The sequence below is a fragment of the Phocoena sinus genome, chromosome 11, assembly GCF_008692025.1.
Source record: "Phocoena sinus isolate mPhoSin1 chromosome 11, mPhoSin1.pri, whole genome shotgun sequence".
NCBI classification, from domain to species: domain Eukaryota; kingdom Metazoa; phylum Chordata; class Mammalia; order Artiodactyla; family Phocoenidae; genus Phocoena; species Phocoena sinus.
Genome location: NC_045773.1, coordinates 91,559,262 through 91,583,381, shown reverse-complemented (window position 1 = coordinate 91,583,381; position 24,120 = coordinate 91,559,262). Strand labels below are relative to the sequence as shown.

Below are 24,120 nucleotides of genomic sequence, written 5' to 3'. Positions count from 1 at the left end.
CTCCTCCCCAATCCCCGCCACTTCGGTCATCGCGATGAGCAAGGCCGTCAACAGGGGCGGGAGGTGGTTAAAAATGTCACACAAGCGGGTTTCTTAGCATGCGTCTGGTCTGTCCCCAGCTCGTCGGTCCTCCCCCTCCCCCGTCCCCTGGGCCCCGGCCGGGGGGTGGGGGGGGAGCGGGGCCGGGGCGGAGCCCCCAGGGCGCGGGGCGGGCCGATCGCGGCTGCAGGTGTCCGCAGGCCTTAAGGGCGCGGCGTGCGCGCGCGGCCGAGCACCCGCCGCGGCACAGCAAGCCCCGCGTTCCTGCCGCCCCGCCCCCTTTCCCCACTCCCCCGCAAGACCCGGCTGCTCCCGCCCCCCAGCCCGTGCCGCAGGGAGGAGCTGCGGGCTCCCGCCGCGCCGGCCCGAGCGCGCCGCCGGCGCCATGCCCCGCATAGATGCCGACCTCAAGCTGGATTTCAAGGATGTCCTGCTCCGACCCAAGCGAAGCAGCCTCAAGAGCCGAGCCGAGGTGGGATCTTTTGCCCGGGTGGCGCGGGGGAGGTGGGTGCAAGGCGCTGGGATGTGCCAGCCTTGCCAGCTTTTCTGTGGGACGCTGACCCCCTTTGCCCTCCTCAGCACTGTAGAAGGGGGAAGGGCAGCTGGTTCCCTGCCAGGACTGGAGGTGTCTTTAAGGGGTCCGACTCCGGCCTAAAATTCTAAATCCGTCCGGTCGGGTGGGCGAGGGGAAGCACGCAATAGAACTAGACCCCAGAGGAGCGAAGACCAAAGGGCCAAGTGACTTAGAGAGGATGGCGGGGGGGTGGTACACAGAGCAGAGACGAAGTATAAAGGGAGAGGAGATTTTGGGGCAGTGTCTCTCAGTGCGGGGAACTCTGGCTGCTTTAGTAACAGGTACAGCAATGGAATTTTTTAAAAACGTCTACAAAACAGGGAAACGCCGGGGCAAAAGTTCAGGGTTTACTTTCTGCGTTTCAGTGGATTTCTGGGAGTGGGGCTGCAGACCTGTGCCTGATGGCACCCACTTACTGGACCGCTTCAGTCCAGCCCAGCGTTTGGGAAGCTGGGAGCACTGGGGTGCGGGAGTAGGGGTGGAGGCGTTATTGTTGGCCCTGCCTTAATGAGAGCGAAGCTTGAGGAACAGGTGGAGACCAGACTGGACATAGCCAGGGAGGGGGGCAGGAGGAAGGTCAAGCTGTGAAGGATAAACTAGTTGCACACAAAGGCAGAGTCCCCCGGAGTCGTGTATCCCGGTGACCGTGACTTTGCGTGGCGGGCCGAGAGCTGGAGCCGAAGGGGAGGAGACTGCTGGGTCTGGAAGCGGGGGCTGGAGAAGTAAACAGCAGGAGACCGAGCCAGCCTACTGCTCCATCCGTCCCGCTCCCCGGACCATAAATAAATCCCCTTGCGAGGCCCCGGGCTGTCTGCCGGTGCCCCCGCCTGACTCCTAACTGCAGTGCCTGGTGCTGCCAGCTGAGGGCTTGTTTGAATTAAGGAAGCCTGTGCTGCTTTAGCCAATGACCAGGCCCTCCCAACTCGTACCTTCTCAAGCAGGAGGGTTGGCAGCTGGAGCCAGGACTGGAAGAGGCGAGGAATGATTAACCCTTATCCCCCTGGATTGCTCAACTCTGTTCTTGTCCTCTATTGTGTCCTCCCGGGTGCTAAAGAGCGGGGGCAGACAGAAGAGCAATAAACAGCTGCGATCGCAGGCCTTGGTCTCCTGAAGTCTAAGCAGTAGCTTGGACCTGAGTCCAGGCCAAGACGAGATGTGGGGATTCTGGGCAGACTAGTAATTTGTTGGCCTCAGTAGTCTGAATATTCACAATTCACTTAGTAGAGAGAAACTTACTTTAAGAAAAGTTATATGTTTAAAACAAGGATATATTATGTGTATTTTCTGAAGCAGGAAACCACTTGTGAAGGTGAAACTCAGGATTATGTAATAAAACGAATTACTGTTTCCCAGGGAATCGTGTGATGTTGTCGTGCATCATTTGGTTTCATAATTTGGGCTGATTGAAAGTGTTAATGTCCCAGCTTCCCATGACACCTTGCGGTCTACATGTACACATAGCAGTGAGGTCTCTGTGTCCTTGAGAAGTGTTTTCATGTTTCCACGTTTGCCAGGTCCCTGCCTGGAAACCTGAGTTCACTGGCGTTGCCTTTCCATTTGGTTCCCGTCATGGTTTAGCTGCCTGCTGGCCACCCGGTATCACCTGGCTGCCTGCTTCAGTGATGTTCAGGGATCTAGGTAGACCTCTAATCCCCTCTCAAGGTGTTCTCAGTTTGCTTGTGGATGCCTGAAATTTCTTGTAAGCAGATGAAAACTTTGCCTTGTACGACCAGATAGAATCCTAAATGTATGCCCCCAGGCAGAAGGATATCTGAGTGTAAATTTGAAACTAAATGGTAAATGACCGGACTTTGAGCCTAACCAGAGAGCAGATCTGAGCGGTGCCAGGAGAGAAAGCACCGGAGCCAGGAGAGTAAAGCATACCCTGTGAAAGCAGAGTCTGGCTGGGAAGGGAGAGTTATGACAACTGACAAGATTTATCACTGCAGCAGTTTTGCAAAGAGCTGGGCCTGCTGCTGTGAGCAGGAAATAGAGAGAAAGGCAGAGTGCCCTTCCACTCGGAGGTTTAGTGCTTCTGCAAGGGGATTTCCACAAGTGTCACATAAAATGAATTTGAGGTCAACTCCCAGAGGCAAAGGCTGCAGGTGGAGATGGCCCAGGTTGCCTTCCTGTGGTTGTAACAGATCGGCAGTCACCCATTGCCCATGCTCGTGTCTTCACAAGGCTTTGGGCCACAAGAATAAAGGGCCACAGGGCTGTGTGGGAGCATTTGGGTAATCTTTTCAGAGGAAGTGACATGGTTGTCAGTTGGGCAAGAACTTTGTCTTTCTTTGACACTCTGGGGAGGGGACATCGTCCCTTGACTCCCTGGGCATTTTCTTCCTTGGGACCCATTTCTTATTCCAGTGTCCCACCCTAGTCCTTAAGCTAGGAAGATTTTTTTTAAAAACCGCAAACTTAACCATAACTTTGGAAGTCAGACAGTGGAGGAATTTGCACTGGACAATTGGCCACTTACTTGTCCTGGGACAGAAAAGACATGACCTGACGAGCTGTCAGTCTCCTTAAGACTCCTTAGTCGTTTTTTCACCAGTAGTCCAGTGACAAGTGGACCGGTTCTGGTGAGTTCTGGTCCAGCTTCAGTGGACAGCAGGCTGGCCCGAGGGGCATGAGACCATGGCAGAGTAGAGAGACTATCGGCTGGGAGAAAGGAGGCCTGGGTTCTTCCAAGCTCTGAGCTAGTTATTTTATTACCGGGGCTCTGTATTAGATTCCTGGGGCTGCCGTAACAAAGTACTGCAGACTGAGTGACTTACACAACAGAAATGTATTGTCTCACGGTTCCTTCTGAGGGCTGTGAGGAAGAAGAATCTTGCGAGCCTCTCTCCTGCCTCCGGGTTGTTTACACATAGCCTTGGTGTTCCTTGGCTTGTAGACGCAGCGTTCTGATCTCTGTCTTCCTCTGGAATCAACATTCTCCCTTTCTGTGTGTCTCTGTCCAAATTTCCCCTTTTTATAAGAACACCAGTTCATACTGGAACGGGGCCCACCCTAACGACCTCATCTTACCTTGATTATCCACAAAGACCCTATCTCCAAGTAAGGTCACGTGCACAGGTACTGAGGGTTGGTATTTCACTACCTTTCTGGGGAGACAGTTCAAACCGTAACAGCGTCTGTAAATTTTGCCCTGTAACGTTGGAGGGTGTGATGAGGCCTGCTCTTGATGCATCAGAATCACCTGGGGAGACACTCCAAAATACACGTGTGGTCTCCAACACAAAGGTTCTGATTTCTTAAGTTAGGGGTGGCCTGAGCGTGTGTATCTTGGGAGTCATCCCACCGTGATTCTGGTGTGCACACAGACTGGCCACCGGAGCCTTTGCATTTGCGGAACCCCGTGGCGCTCTGGTACTGTGTGTGGCTCCATGCTCCTCTCTGAATCCTGACACCTGATGGTGAAACTTCCAGGAGACCAAGCATGTTCAAAGGGCCGGGCTGGGGCCTACCACGCATTGCCCTGAAAGGCTGGGGGCCAAAACAATCTCATCCTTACCCCTCAGCCAGACATTCATTTATTCCACCCTTTTTGAGCCACTGGGACCACAGAGATGAAAGGCATTGCCCCTACGCTTCGACTTACAGTCTACAGGTGAGACAGATAATGAATACTCTAATAAGAGAATTGCTTTAATCAGCACCAGCCATAGATTTAGGGAAAAGAGGCCCCTGCCCCGGGCTCCACTTCTGCTCCCCCATCCCCTCCTCACTGGGCAGGGCTGAGGGCTGGGCCTTTCCCTCTAGGCCACGCTCCAGATACTCAGGATCCTGGATTTCCTGCCCACATGATTTCGAGCTGATTCCAAGGCCTGCACGGGGGGGCCTCTTCCCCAGGTGTGTTTCTCAAGGGCCAGCCTTGCTGCCGGTATGCTCTCCTCTAACCTCAGAGTGGCCAGGTGGCCGCTGTTTGCGGGGATGGATGTGTGCATGGAGCTTACTGTGCAGACTGGGGTGTCCATGTGGGCCCAGAAGGATGTGCGTGGGAAGAGACAGGGGCCAGGGCTGGCTCCCATGGCACCATGTTCTGGTGCTTTCCAGGTCATTAATGAAATTGTGTTGTAAAGGTAGGAGGATAGAACAGAATTTGTGTAGCAGCTTCTTACATGTTGCTCGTAACGTTGAGATGTTTAGAAACGTGGCAGGTGGGCCTCTATTTGTATTTTGGGGCCCCCAAATGTTGGGCTGCAGGATTATGACGAAGGTATGTTTGAAGAACAGCAGAAACATGCATTATTGAGGCCGGAGAGGGGTGGCTTATTACTTCCTGTGCCCTTTCAAACCAGGCTTAGCAGAGAGAGTGTTTGGAGGTGCTATATTTGGTGCGTGGACCAGCTGTGGCAGGTTAAGTGCCAAGTTTTGTTTCTGGTGGCTAGAATATTTAAAATATTTCTCTCCGTGAACAACTGGTCGTCTCGGGTGTGTGTGTGTCTGTGTCCTTCTGTCTGCGTGGATAAGGTCGGGGAAGATATTTTATTTCTCGTTCCTAGAATTAAGGATCGCATAGGCTCCGTCGTATGCAGGAGAGTAGAAGTGAGGGGAAGAGTTCATTGCCAAGGCTGACCTTTTCCATGGAGAACTGTTTTGCAGCGCCAAGAAAAACCCACTGTGAGCTCAGCTGGGTGCAGAGCGTGGCAGCCCTCCTCACGTTTCTTGGAAGGAGTATAAGTAATTTGAGACGAAGGAATTCCGATTGTTTTAAGCCTGAAAGCCAAAATGTCCACGCCATTAGCAGCCCAGAAGGGTGCAACTAATAGATCCCCTCAGTTACCTTTCAGGATGCAGATCGAACTTGCTTCACTGAAGTAGAACCAAGGATGGTAATGAAGGAAGTGGGGAAAGGGATGAGCTGCCTTCCACAAGTGCTCCGGCAGTGACAGCATCTCATCTCCCCTCACTGATTGCTGTTTAAGGCCAGCGCCGCCATGTTTATGACCTTGTTAGCCCAGGAAGCCTTCTGGGGTGGGGGAGCGCGAGGTGTGAAAAGGACCTGAGGTGCCCCCTGGTGTTCTGATATGTTGATGGCAAGGTGAAAGTTACCTCCAATGAAAAAATAGAAGAAGCCTCTAGATAAATACTGGTAGGAAGTGATTACCGCTGCTGTCCTCAGTCAGCCAGGATTAATGTAGGTGCAAATTCTTGTAGAAGCTTAACATTTCCACCTGTGTTTGTCCTGCCAGTTCTCCTTGGGGAAGTGCCCCTTTCCAGGAGGGGCTGTATCCCTCAGGGTACTGCTGAGGAAACGAACATTGCTGAATATTTAAAACAGGAAATTTAATACAAGGCATTGTGACACAGCTGAGACACTGGATGGAATACCGAGGGACCCCAGAGATTGGCAGCAGACAACTCACTCCCAAAGGGGAGGTTCCCAAGGCCTGGGATCACTCTGTGAGCTGGCACCAAGACCATGCAGGCCAAGGCAGAGGGGGTCTGGGAGAACTACTCTGACTACACCCAGGGCCACCTCCCCCCCTGTCTTCCCATGTCCCACCAGTGACCCCATTGCCCAAACCCAGCCAGAAACCAGCCTGGGAAGTTGAGCCTGCCGGGGGGTGGGGTGGGGGGCTTGGAATAAGAGCAGAGCAGGGGAAGGATGAGCCACTGCATCTGTGCGCATACAGGCCCGGGATCTGCCCTGGGTCGAAGAAGTGATTTCGATTCTGCTAGCTCTTGGCCAGCGCCTGGCCCTACCCACTGCTTTTGCTGAGCCCGCCTTCCTGGCCTAGCTCTCGTTCTGGATTCCCTGTCGCTTGAGTTGGTCATAAATACCCTGAGGTTGGAGTTATGGTAGAATTGGAGCTGTTTGCAAGTCAAAGGAACAAGTGGTTATGTGCACAGACATGGCTGCAATGTCCTTCCTCCTGGCTCTTTGAAAGATGCTGATAGTTATAAAATAGCTGAGAAGGTTGAAGGGCTAAGGGAGTTATGGGTTGCAGCTGACTGCAGGGTGAATTTGGATTGCCTGGTTCTCTTGGAAGGTGAGAATTAAAGGGAGGGCCTTGGTTGGCAGAGAAGAGTGGAGTGAATTTTCCCAGAAGGGGAGCTGTTCCTCCAGTGCTTGGAAGTGGGGAAAGGTGACTTGTATGTAAGTGCTTCGGGCTATTATGAACCAGGCTGGGGACAGAGGTGGCAGGGGGGTGGGAGAGGCTGTTGAAGCGGGGAGCTTTTGACTTGGAGGCTGGGCTTGATGGCAGAACACGCGGTGCCTTGTACTGGTGCTTGAGGGTTGTAAGGACCCCAGTTCAGTTTTTGCACCTGGATAACAACCCATGCCTCCATTTCCTCAGGGACTCACCTGTCTTTGGAACCCCTGGCCCAATCCCTAAGAGAATCCAGGGACCGAGGGACATACACTTCCTTTGTGTCCTTTCCACTTGCTCCAAACTCTAGAAGTTCTACCCAAATCACATAACGAGCCAAGGACTTCTTTTCCCTTTTGCAACAGGTGGATCTCGAGCGAAGCTTCACATTTCGGAACTCGAAGCAGACCTACTCGGGGATTCCCATCATTGTGGCCAACATGGACACCGTGGGGACGTTTGAGATGGCAGTGGTGATGTCACAGGTAGGACGGTGGGCTTTTTGCCTCTGAGAAGCACACTGGACAGGTGGTCAGTAGCCCACCCTGGACTTACTCAGACACAGGGAAGAGGAGAAAAGTGAGACACTTCAGGTCATTCGCTGTGGCCGAACTATTTGGTTCTGAGTCTGATTGTTGCTACAGGCACTTCTTTTTCTCCCTTCCATCAGAAGGTGGATGGAGTCTGGACTTTGCCTTCAGGGAGATGGTCTAGACCTGCGTCCATTTCTTTCTTGAAAATGCTCGTGATCCTTTTGGAAATTAGAGACACAAAAAGAAGTTGGACATTGTGCCATATTATACAGTTGGATGAGTGTTGTATTAATAGAAGAGTGACAGCACCTTTAAAATGAAGACAGAACCTCTTCGTCTGTTCTGTAGCATTTATTACATCATTATGGAGAAAACTTAGATGCCAAGCACTGATTGTAACGTGTACGATGTGGTCACAGCTCATACAGGTGGGTTCCTTATACAGATGAGGAAATCGAGGCAGAGAAGGAGAGGAGAGGTCACTTGGCTCAAGGCATTTAAGCAGGTAGTCACTGAGCCAAGATTTCAAACCCAGACTGACTCCAGAATAAGGGATTTGTCTCCCAACTTACACCAACAGATACTAGTACAAGCTCAGGGTCCCGTGAACCAGCTGCTGTCTTATTGCCTGTGAAGGGAGTAGCTAGTGCCCTGGCTTTAGAAAAATAAAAACAAAGTTATTTGTGGGCAAAATCTTCATCTCACACATCTGTGTCTGCATTTGTGTCCAAGGTTCGCTGCGTTTATTCATCATAGACGTGAAATGTCTGCTTCTGATGCACAGAGTATGTGCATCTATTTCCGTAGCTAAAGCCTGCCAAGTGAAAAGATAAATCCAATTAGTTGAAAGAGCTTCTTGCTGTGGACAGCATGTCTAACCTCAGGAGGTGCTGGGATTCATTATTAGCCCGTGATTAGAAGGGAGATTTTCAAACAAATTATGAAGTCACAAAATGGAGTGGGGGGTGGTCTGTCTGAGTCCAGGATCAGTTGCCTCGTCTGTCCGCCCTTAGCCCCCAGTGAGCTTTGGGCCAGAGGCTAATAAATTAATTGCAAAAGGAATTTGTATTTTTTGCTCCCTATCTTCTCCTCCCTCTGCGGTGATCAGCCGTTGCTACTAATGAATTACGTGTTTGCGTAAAAATGCATGGAATCGGGGCAATAAATAGCCCTGATGAATTCACATATCAGATGAGTGGTCCGTGAAGAACGGAGAACTTGCTGTGCTCTTCCCATCTGCACAGGAAAGAGTCCCCATGAGTGAGACAGTATGCACTGAAGTAGCTAATCCTGTGCGGCTCCTACGAGTCTTCCATTTCTGAGATCCACTGAGTTAGTGTCTTGCATTAATAAAGTCGTAGACTTTTAGGAGAGGGAACTGAGAGAAGTTAGGAGCGAGGCCCTGATACAGGAGGAGGAGCCTGGGTTCCGCATTCAGATTTGAGTTTGATTCTGGCCTTCGCCCCTTTTTGGCCAAGCGATTGCTAAATTTCTTAACCTTAAGTTTCTTAAGCCCCATCTCTGCCCGCGAGACTACTATTGCTATACAAAGTCCTGAGAAGCACGTGAAATAATGTATGCGAAGCGCTCGCACAAAGTAGGTATTCAGTGAACGCTTGCTGGGTTGATAGTCATAGATTTAGGATTGTGATTTATGTACTTCCCTCCCTCAAGGATACCAGCTGCCTGATGGGTTTAGCTTTTAGCAGGAGATGTTTAGATCGTGAACCCAAAGAAAAGCTTTCAGGTAGAAGCTGAGCTTCTTTGGAGTTGAGGAAGCATAACTTTGCCCTCAGGCTGCCCTGCTGATGGGCAGGGGACCAGCGCTCTGTGCTGCTCTCGGCCTCAGTCAGGGCTCTGAGAATTCTCCCTTATTCCACCCCCCTGCCTCCTGCCATTGCCTCCTCAATCTTGACTGCTGTGTTGTCTCATCAGATTAGAGTGGAAAACACGGTTTTGCGATTTCCCTAGTTACACTTCCATCCGTTCGGGCCTCCTAGGAGCATATTCAAAGCAAATTAAGCCTGAAGGGCTGGAACACCGGATGCTTTTGTATTGGTGGATCACCCTCGCCATATGGAGGAAGGGGGAGTGGAACTCCCTTGACTTCTCGTCCTAATGGTGCTGTTTTATTTCCTAGCACTCCATGCTTACAGCAATTCACAAGCATTACACCCTGGATGACTGGAAGCTCTTTGCTGCTAATCACCCAGAATGTCTGCAGGTATGACTCCACCCTGGTTATAAATTACGTTTGTTGCAGGGGGAAGAAAATATTTTTTTTTCAATTTTTGTTTATTTTATTTTTTTAAACATCTTTATTGGAGTATAATTGCTTTACAGTGGTGTGTAGTTTCTGCTTTATAACAAAGTGATTCAGCTATACGTATACATATATCCCCATATCTCCTCCCTCTTGCGTCTCCCTCCCACCCTCCCTATTCTACCCCTCTAGGTGGTCACAAAGCACCGAGCTGATCTCCCTGTGCTATGCGGCCACTAGCTATCTATTTTACTTTTGGTAGTGTATATATGTCCATGCTTACTCAGAAGAAAATCTTGAGGGTTGTCAAAAGGATTTGAATTGGCAGCAGATAGACACACAGAGTCCTAAGGAGAAACTGGGGGAAGGCAGTAGTGGTCTCCCAGCCGTTGATCATTGCCAAGAATTTGCCAAGGAAGCCTGTACTGTATTCTTTTTTAAAAAAAACATTAGGATTTACCTGCAAGGAATATCTTTTTTCCCTTGAGAAGTGAAGTGTTCTATCATGAGAACTTGCAGAGGACCTGGCAGTGTTTCCTTCCGGGGAACGGGTCCGTTCTAAACATGCCTTTTGACCAGAAAAGATACCTAATTATAGCAAGTTGTTATAATTGGAGCTGATTATAATGGAGCGGAATAAACAGCATGCCCTCTAGGATGGCTTTAATCAAAAAGACAGATAATAAAAAGTGTTGGCGTGGATGTGGAGAAATTGGAGTCCTCCTACATTGCTGGTGGGGATGTAAAATGGTGCAGCTGCTGTGGAAAACAGTTTGGCAGTTCCTCAGAAGGTTCAACATAAGAGTTCCCATATTACTTAGCAATTCTGTTCCTAGTATAGACCCAACAGGTACAGAACTGTATGTTCACACAAAACCTTGCACACAGATGTTCACAGTAGTATCATTCATGATAGCCAAAAGGTGGAAACAACCCGAATGTCCATCAACTGATGGATGAATAAACGAAATCTGGTATATCCACACAATGGAATATTCATCAGTGAAAGGGAATGAAATATTGATTCATGCTACAACGTGGATGAATCTTAAACATTTTACCAAGTGAAAAAGCCAGACACAAAAGGCTGTGTACACGATTGTGTTTACGTGAAATGTCCAGAATAAGCAAACCTGTAGAGACAGAGACAGAAAGTAGATGAGTGGTTGCCTAAGGCTGTGGGATGAGAGGTGAGGGCTAAAGGGTGTGGGAATTTCTTTTTGGGGTGATACGTTCTAAAATTGATTGTGGTGATGGTTGCACAAGTCCAAAAATACTAAAACCATTGAATTGTGCACTTTCAAAGGTGAATTGTTTTTGACTATATCTCAGTAACACTGTTACTGGAAAAAAAAAAAAAAGCAGTTTGAAAATAACAAAAGTCCGGGTAGAACACACCAGACTTTGATCCTGGCACACTTCAATGGTTCTACGTCAATGCCATAGAGGAATCCCTGCATTTAGATGCTTTCCTACATGGTGAGATCATCTGTGATTGGAAAATGACTTCCTATTGTACTGCTTCTGAAGTTACACTGGCTTCTTTTTTTCTTTTTTTTTTTTTTCTGTGCCTTGACTATGTGTGGATTTTGATTGGGGCGAAGGTGGTTTCAGAGATAAAATAGTTCTGGCTCACTAGTTGGTCCTTCCTTTTTGCCATATTTTATTCTAATGGATTGTCTCTGTTTCACCTTCTTCCCCTCTTCTCTGGATGAAGTTTGGGGAGCATGAGTTTCCAGCAGTGCATGATTCATCAGAACCTTGGCTTTTTCATTACCAAGTGTCCTCATTTCACTTACTGCCCCGCTCCCACCAAATTAGAGCTCGTTCAAAAGGGAACATGGTACAAACTCAGTGGCACAGAGGGAAACTAACCAATCTTGAGTTTCACCTGCTAAACTGTAACAGAAATGAAGGAGAAAATAAAAATGGAAGCAGAACTCAGTGGGAGGGAAAGAACGTGTGGATTTGGGGCACAGGTCAGACCGTAAACAGGAGGAGTGAAAATTGGAGTGAATATGTATCACGTTACCAGTCTGCTTACATTCAGTATCTGAGTTGTAGCTACACTGTTTTGATTTGGGGGGAATAATAAAGGATTTTCAGATATGTCCCTCGTCTGTGGCTTATAGTTTAGAAATATGAGTTAGAATATAAACATTATATAAATTTATAAAATATAAATATCTCATGAAAGGTGAGATGCCGACTCTGGCCACAATCCCATGGGTTAGTTTTGTTGAGGCATAAATTACTAAAATCCAAAGAGCAGATTTTGAGCGGAGCAGCGGGGTGGGTTGGAGAGCGCCAGTGCTGGGGAGCTTGGGGGAAAGGGTGTCACGGAGGAGACTGTGCTGGCTTCAGGTGTAAGCACGTCCCAGTGCCGATGGGGAGGATCCTTTCGGGGCTCATTCATTCTCGCACTTTGGGACATTTTGCCTCTAGGATGGAGACGCTAAGACTGGCGGCAACCCGTGCAGGTTACGATTTGCATGTTGCGATAATGTTGCATTGGAAGTGAAAAGGAAAACAGGAAGGGGTTTTATCAGAGGGGTTTTAGACATCTTTCCCTCCTTCCTGCCGCCTAAGTGAGATGCTCAGGGTGATGGCCACGGCTTTGGCACGAGGAACCTGAGCAGACCAGCCACCCTGGCTCTCTTTACCTCTCCTCTCCTCCTGGAGGAGAATTTGCACCAGCAGCTCCACGGTTCCGAGTTCCACGTGGAGAGCTTGAGGAAATGAAACAAGAGCCAGGCACGAGATTGTGTGGCTGAGGTCCAGGGCTCAGGATATGTGCTGTTTAATGGTGGGACAGACGGCAGAGTCAGTTCAGGTAACTGAAGAAGTCAATCTCCTTTACCTCTGCTGCTGCGTGTTTCTTGAGCCGGTCCACTGTGTGTCTGTCTGATCAGGGTGAACCTCGGAGGGTCACGGTGCTGTGCCCAGAACAGGCGCGTGGATGGAGGCAGGGTTACTGTTCGTGTCTTACGCCTCTTGGTTTGTTTGGTACAGCATATAGCCGTGAGTTCGGGCAGTGGGAAGAATGATCTGGAAAAGATGAGCAGCATCCTGGAAGCCGTGCCGCAGGTCAAGTTTATTTGCCTGGATGTGGCCAATGGATACTCGGAACATTTTGTGGAATTCGTGAAGCTCGTCCGGGCCAGATTTCCAGAACACACCATTATGGTAGGTATGGTGGGACGACCTCCTCTGGATGGGGAAGCAGAGAAGACGTGTGTGGGGTGTCCGGGGAGCTGTGTTCTCTTCGTAGCTTTTGGTGCCTCCTTCTTAGCAGACTAGTTGAGAATCAGCAGGAAAAGGAGAGGCAGCGGCTATGAAGATCTGAAAACTGGCTCTGCTCTAAAAATATACATATAAAATCCAGATCAATGCCGTAAGGTCTTCGTCTCTGCTAAATATCAAGTGTTTCTTACCATGTGAGACCGTTAAACCAAGGTCTGTGTCACTGCTTAACAAAGGGTATATTTTTAAAAATGAAAACGTAACTGGCTTTCTGTTTAACATATTTATGTCATCTCTGCCCCAGTCTCCTCGCCAGTAGAAAACTCTGCTGTAAGAGCTGATATCCACAATGTGAACACTTCAGAATAGTCAACAATTATTTGCAAATCAGTTGGTGTCTTGTTTTATCTAACATCTTTATGTTTGACTTTTCCTGCCTTTTGGGGGGTATTTTCCTAATTTTTAACACCTTCGCTAGTTAGAATGTATATCTCTTGTTGCTGGGAAACATAGATTTACAGAAAAATGAACTAGAAGCTTCAGGGTTAAATTTGGGCTTTTGGAAAATCTATATTGTAATTGTGTGTCTTTACTAGTCTTAATTAACATAGCAATTATTGATTGACCCCTAGATAATTTACCTAACTCTCCTTCTACAAATTTTTTTGAACCCAGTTTTCTCTTTCTTTTCTTTTTTTAAATTTGTTTTATTGAAGTATAGTTGATGTACAATGTATTAATTTCTGCTGTACAGCAAAGGGATTCAGTTATATATACATATATTCTTTTTCATATTTTCCATTATGGTTTACCACAGGGTATTGAGTATAGTTCCCTGTGCCGTACAGTAGGATCTTGTTGTTAATCCATTCTGTATATAAAGTTTGCATCTGCTAATCCCAAACTCCCACTCCAACCCTCCCCAATTCCCCCTCCTCCCCCCGCCCCCCCCCGGGCAACCACAAGTCTGTTCTCCGTGTCTTCCTTTTACAAATTTTTAATTTAATTTCTCCTCACATTTCATCATTTTAAGGAAGTTGGGAGACAGGAATTAGTATTTCTGCTGATGGCGTTGAATCATCTGTTAAGGATTTCCAAAATTTTTTAAGTATTTTTATGCTTTCCGGTCATGTGAGAAAAAAGTGTCAAGAATTGTCCCAAGGTCCACCAGCTGTACCGTGTCTGAGCTGGGTGGGAAACAGCAAGATTCATTTCACCCCCGCCCATAATGGTGCTGCCAGCATTGTTGTGTTTTTGATAACAGGAACACCGTTTGCTGAATACCCGTGTTTCAGGAGGCTCACCTTTGTTCTTTCTCTTCTTTACAACATCTCTGTAAAGAGTAGGAACCGTTGTCCCAAGTTCACCACAGATGAGGAATCCTAACTCCTGATTCTTTGACGGTGGGATTTTCACAAGGTCATACCCACGTTGAGCGGCAGAACTGGGATTTGAGGTCAGGTTGGTCAGAATTCAAAGTCCCGGCTCTGGAGACCTGTTAACATGCTCTGTCCTTGTTAACTTTAGTGACGAAGCTCCCTCCTTCCACTAGGCCCCAGGGAGACGGGCGGTGCAGGAAGGGTGTGGACTGGCGGGGCAGGGAAAGGGCATAGTGGCCAGTGCAGGGCCTGGGGGTTGCTGGGGTGTGGGGAGTGAGGCAGGGAGGGGGAGATTGACGCAGAGTTCCCAGGGACCCCCGGGCAGCCACCAACGGCAGGTGCCTCTGCAGCGCCCGCCGGCTGCCCAGGGAATATGTTCTCGTTGTTCGCGTTGGTTTCCCTCGTTGGTTGGCGAGGTAGGTGTTTCTTCCTCAGCCGTGCTTTGCCTGCACTGACCCCTGAGATCTGTGATTCACTCGGAAACGTCTGGTACTCCTGTGTCCTTGGTTTTTAGGAAGGTAATTTCTCTCCTGGCTCTGGGAGGCATTGGGAGGATGCATTGTCTGGTGTTTGGAAACCGGAAGGCGCATGACACGGGTGCTGCGCGCTGCTGTGATGGTTACGCTGCAGTGAACGGAAGCGCAGCTCAGAAGTGCTGTTGGTAGAGGCTGGCGATTCCTGGGTGTCTGCATCCGGGGCGGCGGCTTGTTGCTTCTGGTGCCCAGCACATCCTGGATTTACGTGGACCCTTTTTTCTTGTCTTTCACCTAAGGCAAGCACTGCCCCAGGTGGAGAGGGGGGAAGCGGGGATTTTTAGAAAATGTCATTGGCAGAAAAGGGTCCTGTAAAGATGCTGGGTGTGAGAAGAGTGTGACAAGTCCTCTGGGCCTTTGCCTGGTGGCTTTCAGAGAGGAAAGGGAATGATGTGTTCTTGGGTGTATTCCAGGTACTGTGGAAAAAAGGCACTAGCGTGGACCAGGCACTTCTCTTTTAATGATAACTCGTCCTGTGTAAGATAAAGGCACCTGTTGTACTTTAAATTGATGGGAAACTTCATCTTGGGTCGAGAGAGTTTTGAGGGTCACGCAGCCAGTGCGAGGTGGGCCTGGGGTCCAGCGCCTGTCCCCAGGGCCTGGCATCTCTCCTTTATACCATGCTGCAGCCAGGCCACCTGCCAGCTCAGGCTCATTGGCATGCAGAGGTCCCTACGTTGGGTCTGGGAAGTACCTTTGTGCTGGTGGCTTGCTCTTTTTTTTAAAGATTCTTTTGATGTGGACCTTTTTTTTTTTTTTTTTTTTTTTTTTTTGCAGTACACGGGCCTCTCACTGCTGTGGCCTCTCCCGTTGCAGAGCACAGGCTCCAGACGCGCAGGCCCAGCGGCCATGGCCCACGGGCCCAGCCGCCCCGCGGCATGCGGGATCCTCCCAGACCGGGGCACGAACCCGTAGCCCCTGCATCGGCAGGTGGACTCTCAACCACTGCGCCACCAGGGAAGCCCGATGTGGACCACTTTTAACGTCCTTATTGAATTTGTTACAATATTGCTTCTGTTTTTATGTTTTGGTTTTTTGGCCTCAAGGCATGTGGGATCTTAGTTCCCCGACCAGGGATCGAACCCACACCCCCTGCATTGGAAGGCGAAATCTTAAACACTGGACCGCCAGGGAAGTCCCTGGCGGCTCTTTCTGATCTGGTCCCGAGGACATAGGCCCGTGACACCGAATCTGTTCAGATGAGACTAGCTCTGCTCCCCTGGGGAATGTCAAGTCAGCCACCATTGGCCGATCCCCAGCTAGCCACTGGCACGTCCTTGGCATTTCCATGTGTGGCCAGTGGCTCAGGCACCTGCCTGGGTTCTTTCTCCAGCTGTCGTGGTCAGACAAGGTTCTGAGCCCTGTGGAGGCCCTGCCTGCTCTGTGCCTCTTCCCGAGAGGCGGATGCCCTTCAGTGTTCCTCACAGGTGTCAGCCATGGGCAGCTGAACGTACCTCCTTGAAGCACAAGGGCCCTCTCAGGCCGAGTTACCTGGATTTTGTTTTCACCCTCTTTCTGGAACTGGTGTGAACTGAAACTGCGGCAGAAGCTATGACAGGCCTCAGAGATTCAGCCGATGTTTGTCTCTGAGAGTCATACGGTAAACTCAGTTTCTTGTGCTGTGCAAGGTGGTTATTGCCCTGAGAGCATCTCCTAGTCCCTGGTTGCGTGGGTAGGTAAAGGGACACCTTCGTGGGCATGGGAGAAGGCTCTGGCATTAATGTTCCAGCACCTTCTATCAGGTGTTGGCCCCCAGGCCAGATCCAGCCTGCTGACCTCTGCCTTAGATCATTCTGCAGAGAGGATTTTTCTTGGCAAAAGGCCTCAGAGGAGCTGGTAGAAAGTGGGTAGAGAAGTTATCGTTTCATGGGTATGAAATTTCAGTTGAGGGTGATGAAAAAGTTCTGGAGATGGTTATTGAACTTCCTTTATAAACCTTACAGTGACAACGATGGGTGGGTCTGATCAGTCCCGCTTTATAGCAGGATATATGCAGACTCAAAGTTGAAGCTATTTTCTTAAAATTTCATGGCGAGTGGGAGGGCCATCATTCAACCCCAGGGCTTTCTGAACTTATTTTGCCATAGATGTCTGGGTCTAAAGGAAAGCTGGAGGACTTGGGGCTGGTTCTTGCCCAGAGGACTTTTAAAAATGCTACAGAAGTACTTGAAAGGTTTGTTTTGTCCCTTTTCACGCCTTTTGCCTGGACCCTCATACCTGTCTTGGACACGGACGAGCCAGAGGGGCGCCTGGACAGTGCTTGGCCTCCCCAGGAAGAGGGGTTGCCTAGCGGAAATCTCCATTTGCCTGCTTTGGGGCCCAGCTGAGGGTCTGTAGCTTCTGTTTTGTCCTGGCTGCCCCCGGTCATGACTGAGCCGGACGTCATGTTCTGAGCCTCTGGTATCCGCTGCCCACAGGAGCTGCTTCAGCCAAGATAAGCTGACTCCTTGCTAATCACCCCCTGCCAGCTTCCCCCACCCGGAGCCCGCAGGCTGCCTGGGCCATGGGCTGGGCTTTCCCCGGAGCCCGATGGCACTCCCCTGGCCACTCTCATTTCTGAATTTGTCTTTTCCTTTCTGCCCTTATTTTTGCCCTTCTTGGTTTCAAACTTGAACAGACAGATTTTGTTCCTGCAAGTGGACACTCTCCATCCTCTCCTGGTCATCTGCATTCTTGTTGTGTGGGCCTCAGGCTGGAAGCCTTTTGTAATCACTCTGGGTTTTTCCACGCTCGGCCCTCTCTGCCGTGACTGCGTCTGACCACTGGTTCAGGATCCCGCAGGCGGTTCAGGGGACACGAGGACACCTGGGGGAGCTTCTGGGCTCTTAAAATAGCATTAGCTTCCTCCATGCTTTTAAACCTACTTTGACCTCATACGGTTGTGCCTGGTATGTTCATCCTGAGCTGATTTGAATTAATTTATTTGGTGTAAAGTAGGCCCTTTTAAAATCAAATGGTTTGTAGGAGGCATCAGGTTTGGTGGCGGGGGGGATCCACAATGAAATTGAAACCTTGTAGGGAGCTTAGAGTAGCTTCTTTTAAGTGTTTTATTTTAACTTATTTTTATTTTTTAAATTAACTTTAATTTTATTTTAAAAATATATTTTGAATTTTTAGCAAGTCAACCAGGGAGGAAGAATGAGGGCCTCTTGTTTCTTGGGTTCCTAAGTTCTTTTTTTTCTTTTAAAATTTATTTATTTATTTATTTTTGGCTGCGTTGGGTCTTCGTTGCTGCGCGCGGGCTTTCTCTAGTTGCGGCGAGCGGGGGCTACTGTTAGTTGCGGTGCGTGGACTTCTCATTGCGGTGGCTTCTCTTGTTGGGGAGCACGGGCTGTAGGCGCGTGGGCTTCAGTAGTTGTGGCTCGCGGGCCCTAGAGCGCAGGCTCAGTAGTTGTGGCACATGGGCTTAGTTGCTCTGCGGCATGCGGGATCTTCCCGGGCCAGGGTTCGAACCGGTGTCCCCTGCGTTGGCAGGAGGACTCTGAGCAACCAGGGAAGTCCCCTACTAAGTTCTTTTTGAGGTTCAGAGTTCATGCTGGTCCTGTGCTTAAGGAAAAACACCCTAAAAAAACCAATCACAATTATAAAAGTAATACAATTTCTACTGTCAAATCCAGGAAATTGTAAAGAAGAATGATTAATAACAGTCAGAATATTCCTTCACCTAGACGAAATTTGTCAGCATTTTGGTGTATGTTTTCATCTACACCTATGCTTGTCTAACAAAATTGAGATCTTACTATTTCTTTGTTTCCCCTAATATTATACTGAAGGCATTTAAGCATTTCCCCATGGCATCAAACCAATCTTGAAAACATCACATGGGGCTTCCCTGGTGGTGCAGTGGTTGAGAATCTGCCTGCCAATGCAGGGGACACGGGTTCGAGCCCTGGTCTTGGGTAGATCCCACATGCCTGCGGAGCAACTGGGCCCATGAGCCACAACTACTGAGCCTGCGCATCTGGAGCCTGTGCTCCGCAACAAGAGAGGCCGCGATAGTGAGAGGCCCGCGCACCGCGATGAAGAGTGGCCCCCGCTTGCCGCAACTAGAGAAAACCCTCGCACAGAAACGAAGACCCAACACAGCCATAAATAAACTAATTAATTAATTAAAATAAAAAAGAAAACATCACATGGATGGGTCATCGATTGTCGAACCTTCCCATTTTGGGGACTATATTTGCAGGTTTGCACTGTTACAAATAATACATCTTTGTAGTTAAATCTTTGACCTCATTTGTGATTACTGCCTTGAGAGAAAATCCTGGAAGTTATTGGATCAAAGGATATACATTTGCATTTCTCTACATGGACAAATTGCTTTCTGGGAAAACTTGTTCTGGAGTAGACATTCTACCGGCAGAGAATGAGTTTATCTGTTTTCTCTTCAGTGTTTTAGTCTTTATAATCATTGATAATTTAAGTGAAAAGTGGTACCTCGCTGGTATCTTCATTTAAGTTTGATTACTAGTGAGGTTGAACACTTTCCCTATGTTTGTGGCCACTTTTATTTCTTTCATTAGTTTGTTCATATCCTTTGGCAGTTATTCTGTGAGGTGGTAGCATTTTTCTTGTAGATTTGGAAGAGCGCTTGTAATGTTAGTGACTCTTTGTCATAATTGCAGATATTTTTCTCCACCAGGTTGCTTATTAGTTTTGTTGATTATATGTATGAGTGTGTGTGTTTATACGTACACAGGTTTTTAATTTTCATATAGATGGGTCTCTATATATTTTTGTTTTATGCTTATTACAAGTGTTCAAAGTTTTCTTCTAAATCTGGGAGACAACTTTTAATTTAACTCATTAATCCATTTGAAGCTTATTTTGGTGAAAAGTATGAGTAATAATCTGTATCTTTTTCCAAAAGATCCCTTTCCCCACCTCTATTGAAATACTGTTCTTTCCTCAATGACATGTAAGGCCATCTTTATCATGTACTATGTTCTCATCTGTTCCCGTCCTTTTTCTGGGCTGTCTGTCATTTTCCATTATCAGTTGCTGTTGGAATTAAAGTAACTTTGAGCCCTCCTCATTGTCCTTTTCCAAGATCCTTTTATACAAAGTTAAAAGTCACTTTGTCTAGGTGGAGAAAGAAATATTCCCTCTGGGAATCAATTCAGTGAAAAGACACCTGGGGCTTCAATGCCAAAGAATCAGTCGCACAAGTTAGGGATGTATTTCCCAAAATAAGACTTTGCATAGTTGTGAAAATTTAAACAGGCGTCTTGCCAGGTATCCTGTGTACCAGCTGAAGGATCCACAGGGCAGTGAGTTATAATAAAAAGGGCTATTTTTGTGTTCCCAGACTCCTGCAGTGAAAGAACATATACTGTTTTCAAACCAGATGCATCCTTCTGGTTTTTAGATTCTGCCACTTCCTGGCTTATGTGTTTATTGAGACCACAGCTTCATGTCGTTCTGCAAATGATGTACGTTCCAGTGCTGTTGGGTTTGTCTGCCCTTTCGTATCTCGGTGGGAACCACTGACCCTAGAGTGGGATACCCAGGTATTTTCCCAACTGTGAGATGACCAGTAGTTCTCTAATCCTGGGTTCCATAGAAGTTCCTCAGGGGGTTTACATACTGTGAACAATAAAGATTTTAATCAGCAGAGAGAGTGTTTCATTGCTTATTTTATGTATTTAGGTTCTCTGTAAGATTTTGTTTTGTCCATCACTGATAGGTTCAACAAGCCCTGACCTAGATAGTCTAAGGTCTCTTGGAGTTCTAAAGTCATGTAATTCTGTAGTTCATCATGCTATCAGCTCACCCAGAGGTAGCCCCGGGTGTCCAATTCTGTGTTCTTGTTAAGAGAAGAAAGGAAACCTGGAGAAAACTCTAGCCCACCAATTTCAGACTGAAAGTCTATTCAGGGATTGGTCCATTGTTTTCTCCCATTTTCTCTTTTGTCCCCCGGCTGTCTGGTGGCTTCAGAACATGCTTCTCCTTATGTGGGGTTCCTCCATCACTTACCTTTGTTCCACCAGTAGTTGTTCATGATCTCGAGCTGTATTCTTTCTGTCCCAGGCAGGGAACGTGGTGACGGGAGAGATGGTAGAAGAGCTTATTCTTTCAGGAGCAGATATAATCAAAGTGGGCGTTGGACCAGGTAAGATTTGCTGGGAGCACAGCAGGGACTGTGGGCAGGGGGCGGGGGCGGCGAGAATTGGGATCTGGGGCTTGGAGGGACCGGAGATGCCCAGAAGGTACCCCATGAATGATCCATCCACAAGTTTAAAGCACATTTCTTTTGGAAGTTATCATTGAGAGAGGCTCCCGAATAGAAATATCATTGAGCTGCTTTCTGATACCTCTGGGGAAGTTCTGAATGAACTTGAATGTGGTTTGAATGAGCTCTTGGTTTCAGAACATTAACGTGGAGGAAAATAATGAGGTCTCATGAATGATCCCATTCACCTTGAAGAGGAAGGTGAAGGGTGGAGAATCCATGGGGGCAAGTCTACGTGAATGTTCGAGGGACCCCAAACATTGCAAATAGGCATGCAGCTGTGAGGTCACATTCGAACTTGACCTGTGGCTTAGGCGGTTATCATCTCTGGCTCCTCCCCTGGTGCATATCCATCTCAGGTTTTGCAGCATCCTCCTGGGCCTTCTCTCCCAGGATTGCCATCAGCATTTTGAACTGAGGAAAGAGGAGAAACCTTTCTATCCTATAATGGGTGGTTCCATTTTCTCTTGGGGCCACTTGACGCTGGCCTTCCCCTTTGGCCAGACAGGAGCATGAGCTTCCATATCTTTAATGTCTTCATTGTCCCATTTTAAAATTCCTCCTCGCACATCCATTATTAACCAAACACTAAAACTGAAGAGAAGGAAAGAACAAGATACACATTTTTTTTTTTTTTAAAGGAACCCATATTTTATGTATTCATTTTTGGCCGTGCTGTACGGGATGCAGGATCTTAGTTCCCTGACCAGGGACTGAAGCCATGCCCCCTGGAGGGGAAGTGTGGAGCCCTAACCACTGGACTGCCAGGGAAGTCCTGAGATACACATTTTCATTTGGGAATAAAAAATAGCAAAGATTTTTTATAGGTATCATCTACCCAGAAGACACTACCTAAAAAGGAAGCAAATAATAAACCAATATGAGAAGAGTCTTTGGGAAAGCACTGCCAGGATGCAGAAGACATCGTTGTGTTGTGACCTGGCACCGTTGTCAGCCTTGAGGAACTAGGGTGGACATGAAGAGACTCTTGGGGAGGGGGAGCCCTGTACGCTTGTGAAAGGCCCCGAGCTTTCACTTTGGTCTTTACTGGGTGTCTGTCATTATTGAAAAGTCAGAGAGGATAAAGCCCAGTTCCTGCTTACAGGGCGCTCTGCCCGCCTAGAATGGGCTGTAATAGATTAGGCTTGTAATAGGGTCGAATAGGCTGATAACAGGCCGGGAAGGCTCTTTTCCCCCAACGCAGAGCACGCACCGGTCACCTATTTGAGTGTCTCCTAGCTGCCATCGTGCTGGGTGGGTGCTGTACAGGATGTGAGGTGTGTAAGTGGTCTTCTCGGCCCTCAGAGCCGTTCCTGATGTAATCTTGAGCACTTAGCCGCCCTCGTTTCCTTCCCAAACGCCCTCTATCTATACAGTCTCTTTCCCCCGAAGATTTATCGTCCTTCCACTGTCGCTGTGTGCCTCCCAGGCTGTCTGTTTAGAACAGGCGTGACTGAAGGGTGTAAGAGGCTTTCTTCGAGCCTGATGTATTGGAGCCACTTCTGTAAATTTATTGGAGAGGATGTTTACGTTTCACGAATTCTTCAGCATAAAAACACTGGGTACTGTCTAGATGACAGGATTAAAAAAGGTTCATTATGGAACAACTCCTGGCACTTGGGAAAAAGCATTAAAAATGCACCCCTCGCCCCACCCCCTGCTCTGGGCTGGTACCTAGTTTCTCCTTTCAACCTGGGGCTTAATCAGGACCACTCCCACGCCTTGGCCCTCGCCTGTACAGAGCTCCAGGCCGCTGCAGCCGAGCCCCTGCCCTCCGCTGAGGGTCTGGCAGATGAGTGGGAAAGGAGAAAAGCGAATTCTGAACCAGAACCAGAGGTTATACAACTCCAGTTGTGCCTCGCACAGTGTGTGCCTGGGACAGGGGTGCCTTGGTCAGGAGAGAAGGTCATTGGCCCCAGGGTAGTGAGTGGCCCGTGTGGTGAGGATGGACAGAAAGAGGCGGTTCTGCCCTGCAGCCCGATGCTGGAGAAGGTGGCTCCCCAGTCCTGGTTCCCCTGCTGGAGCCAGGCCTCAGGGTGTAGCCGTGGTTCTCCAGTCCTGTCCCTAAAGACACCCCCCTCCCCCCCGGGAGAGGTCTGTGGGAAGCTGAGAAGCCACTGGTGGTGGCAGGGAGCCTCGCCCGAGGGTCCGGTGGGAGGGAGGAGTTCACGCCCAGCTTTTACACTGGCCCCAGGGCACCCCAGAGGCGACACCACCAGACCTGCAGGAGGGACTGAGTGAGTGAGTGGTGAAGCCGTAGAGACAGGGACGTGGGTGACTCATTCATTCTCGAGTTCACGCATTCTTTCTGTGACTATTTATAGGGCCCTTATTATGTTCAGGGCTCTGTTCTCAGCGCTGGATTGACCACACTGAGTATCCAGGGAGCTTACCCTCCAGCAGAGAAAACAGATCCTCGGTTCTTACGCAAATCATGATTTAAATGCTGTTTTTGAAAGGAGGGCTGTGATGAACAACTTCCCTGCGGCAGTGACATTTAAGATGAAGCCTGAAAGATGAGAAAGGGTTGGCTGGACCAGGGGGTTGGTGCAGAGGGGAACGCTCCACAGAGAGAACACCCTGTACAGAGGATCCCCGAGGTGGGAGGAGCTGAAAGGGCAGCGAGGCTGGAGCCTGCTGAGTAGGGGCAGGAGGAGAGAGCAGGCAGAGCAGGGCAGACAGTCCGGAGCTTGATCCAGGTGGTCTTGGGGCGGGTGCTCGCCTGCTGGGAGGGAGGGGGAGACTTGAGCAAGGGGCCCTGTGTGCCGGAGAGGCCCGTGCTCTTGGCGTGACTCGGAGTGGACCTCCCTGGACTAATACCCTGCAGGCAGTCAACCAGGACTGGAGTTGACTGGGGAGGGCAGAGGTCTAGGGGATGAAAGCATCGAGGTGGCTGCTGTGAGTTCTGCAATGGAAGCTGACCTCAGAGTCCTGGCCGGACTGGGTGGGAGATGGGCCACGAGAGGGTGGGGGCCAGGAGGCTGGGCCGTGGAGAGGACAGAGCCGAGTCAGAGGGAGGCTGCAGGAATGCCCTGAGCGCCGGCTCCCTTTTCTCAGGGGCTTATTGCAAGGCTGGGCAATTTTCATCCCTCTTGTCATTTAATCTCCCTCACAGCCCTATGAGGTCAGTGCTTTTATTTTCATTTTCCAAGCGAGGTACCGAGGCTTAGAGAAGTTAGTAATTTGACAAAGGTTGAAGGTCAGGGAGGCTCAAGGTCATGGG

General features: G+C 49.0%; 1 protein-coding gene across 1 annotated transcript in view; it reads left to right on the top strand.

The window, feature by feature from the left end:
* The first annotated feature begins 320 nt into the window (after positions 1–320).
* Positions 321–24,120, top strand: part of GMPR (guanosine monophosphate reductase) — a 40,948-nt gene continuing 17,148 nt past the window's right edge. Inside the window, exons 1-5 of the mRNA XM_032647560.1 lie at positions 321–511; positions 7,080–7,199; positions 9,388–9,471; positions 12,523–12,696; positions 20,696–20,777. Of these exons, the coding sequence (XP_032503451.1) occupies positions 425–511; positions 7,080–7,199; positions 9,388–9,471; positions 12,523–12,696; positions 20,696–20,777 (547 nt within the window). The 5' untranslated portion in view covers positions 321–424. The remainder of the gene's footprint in view (positions 512–7,079; positions 7,200–9,387; positions 9,472–12,522; positions 12,697–20,695; positions 20,778–24,120) is intronic.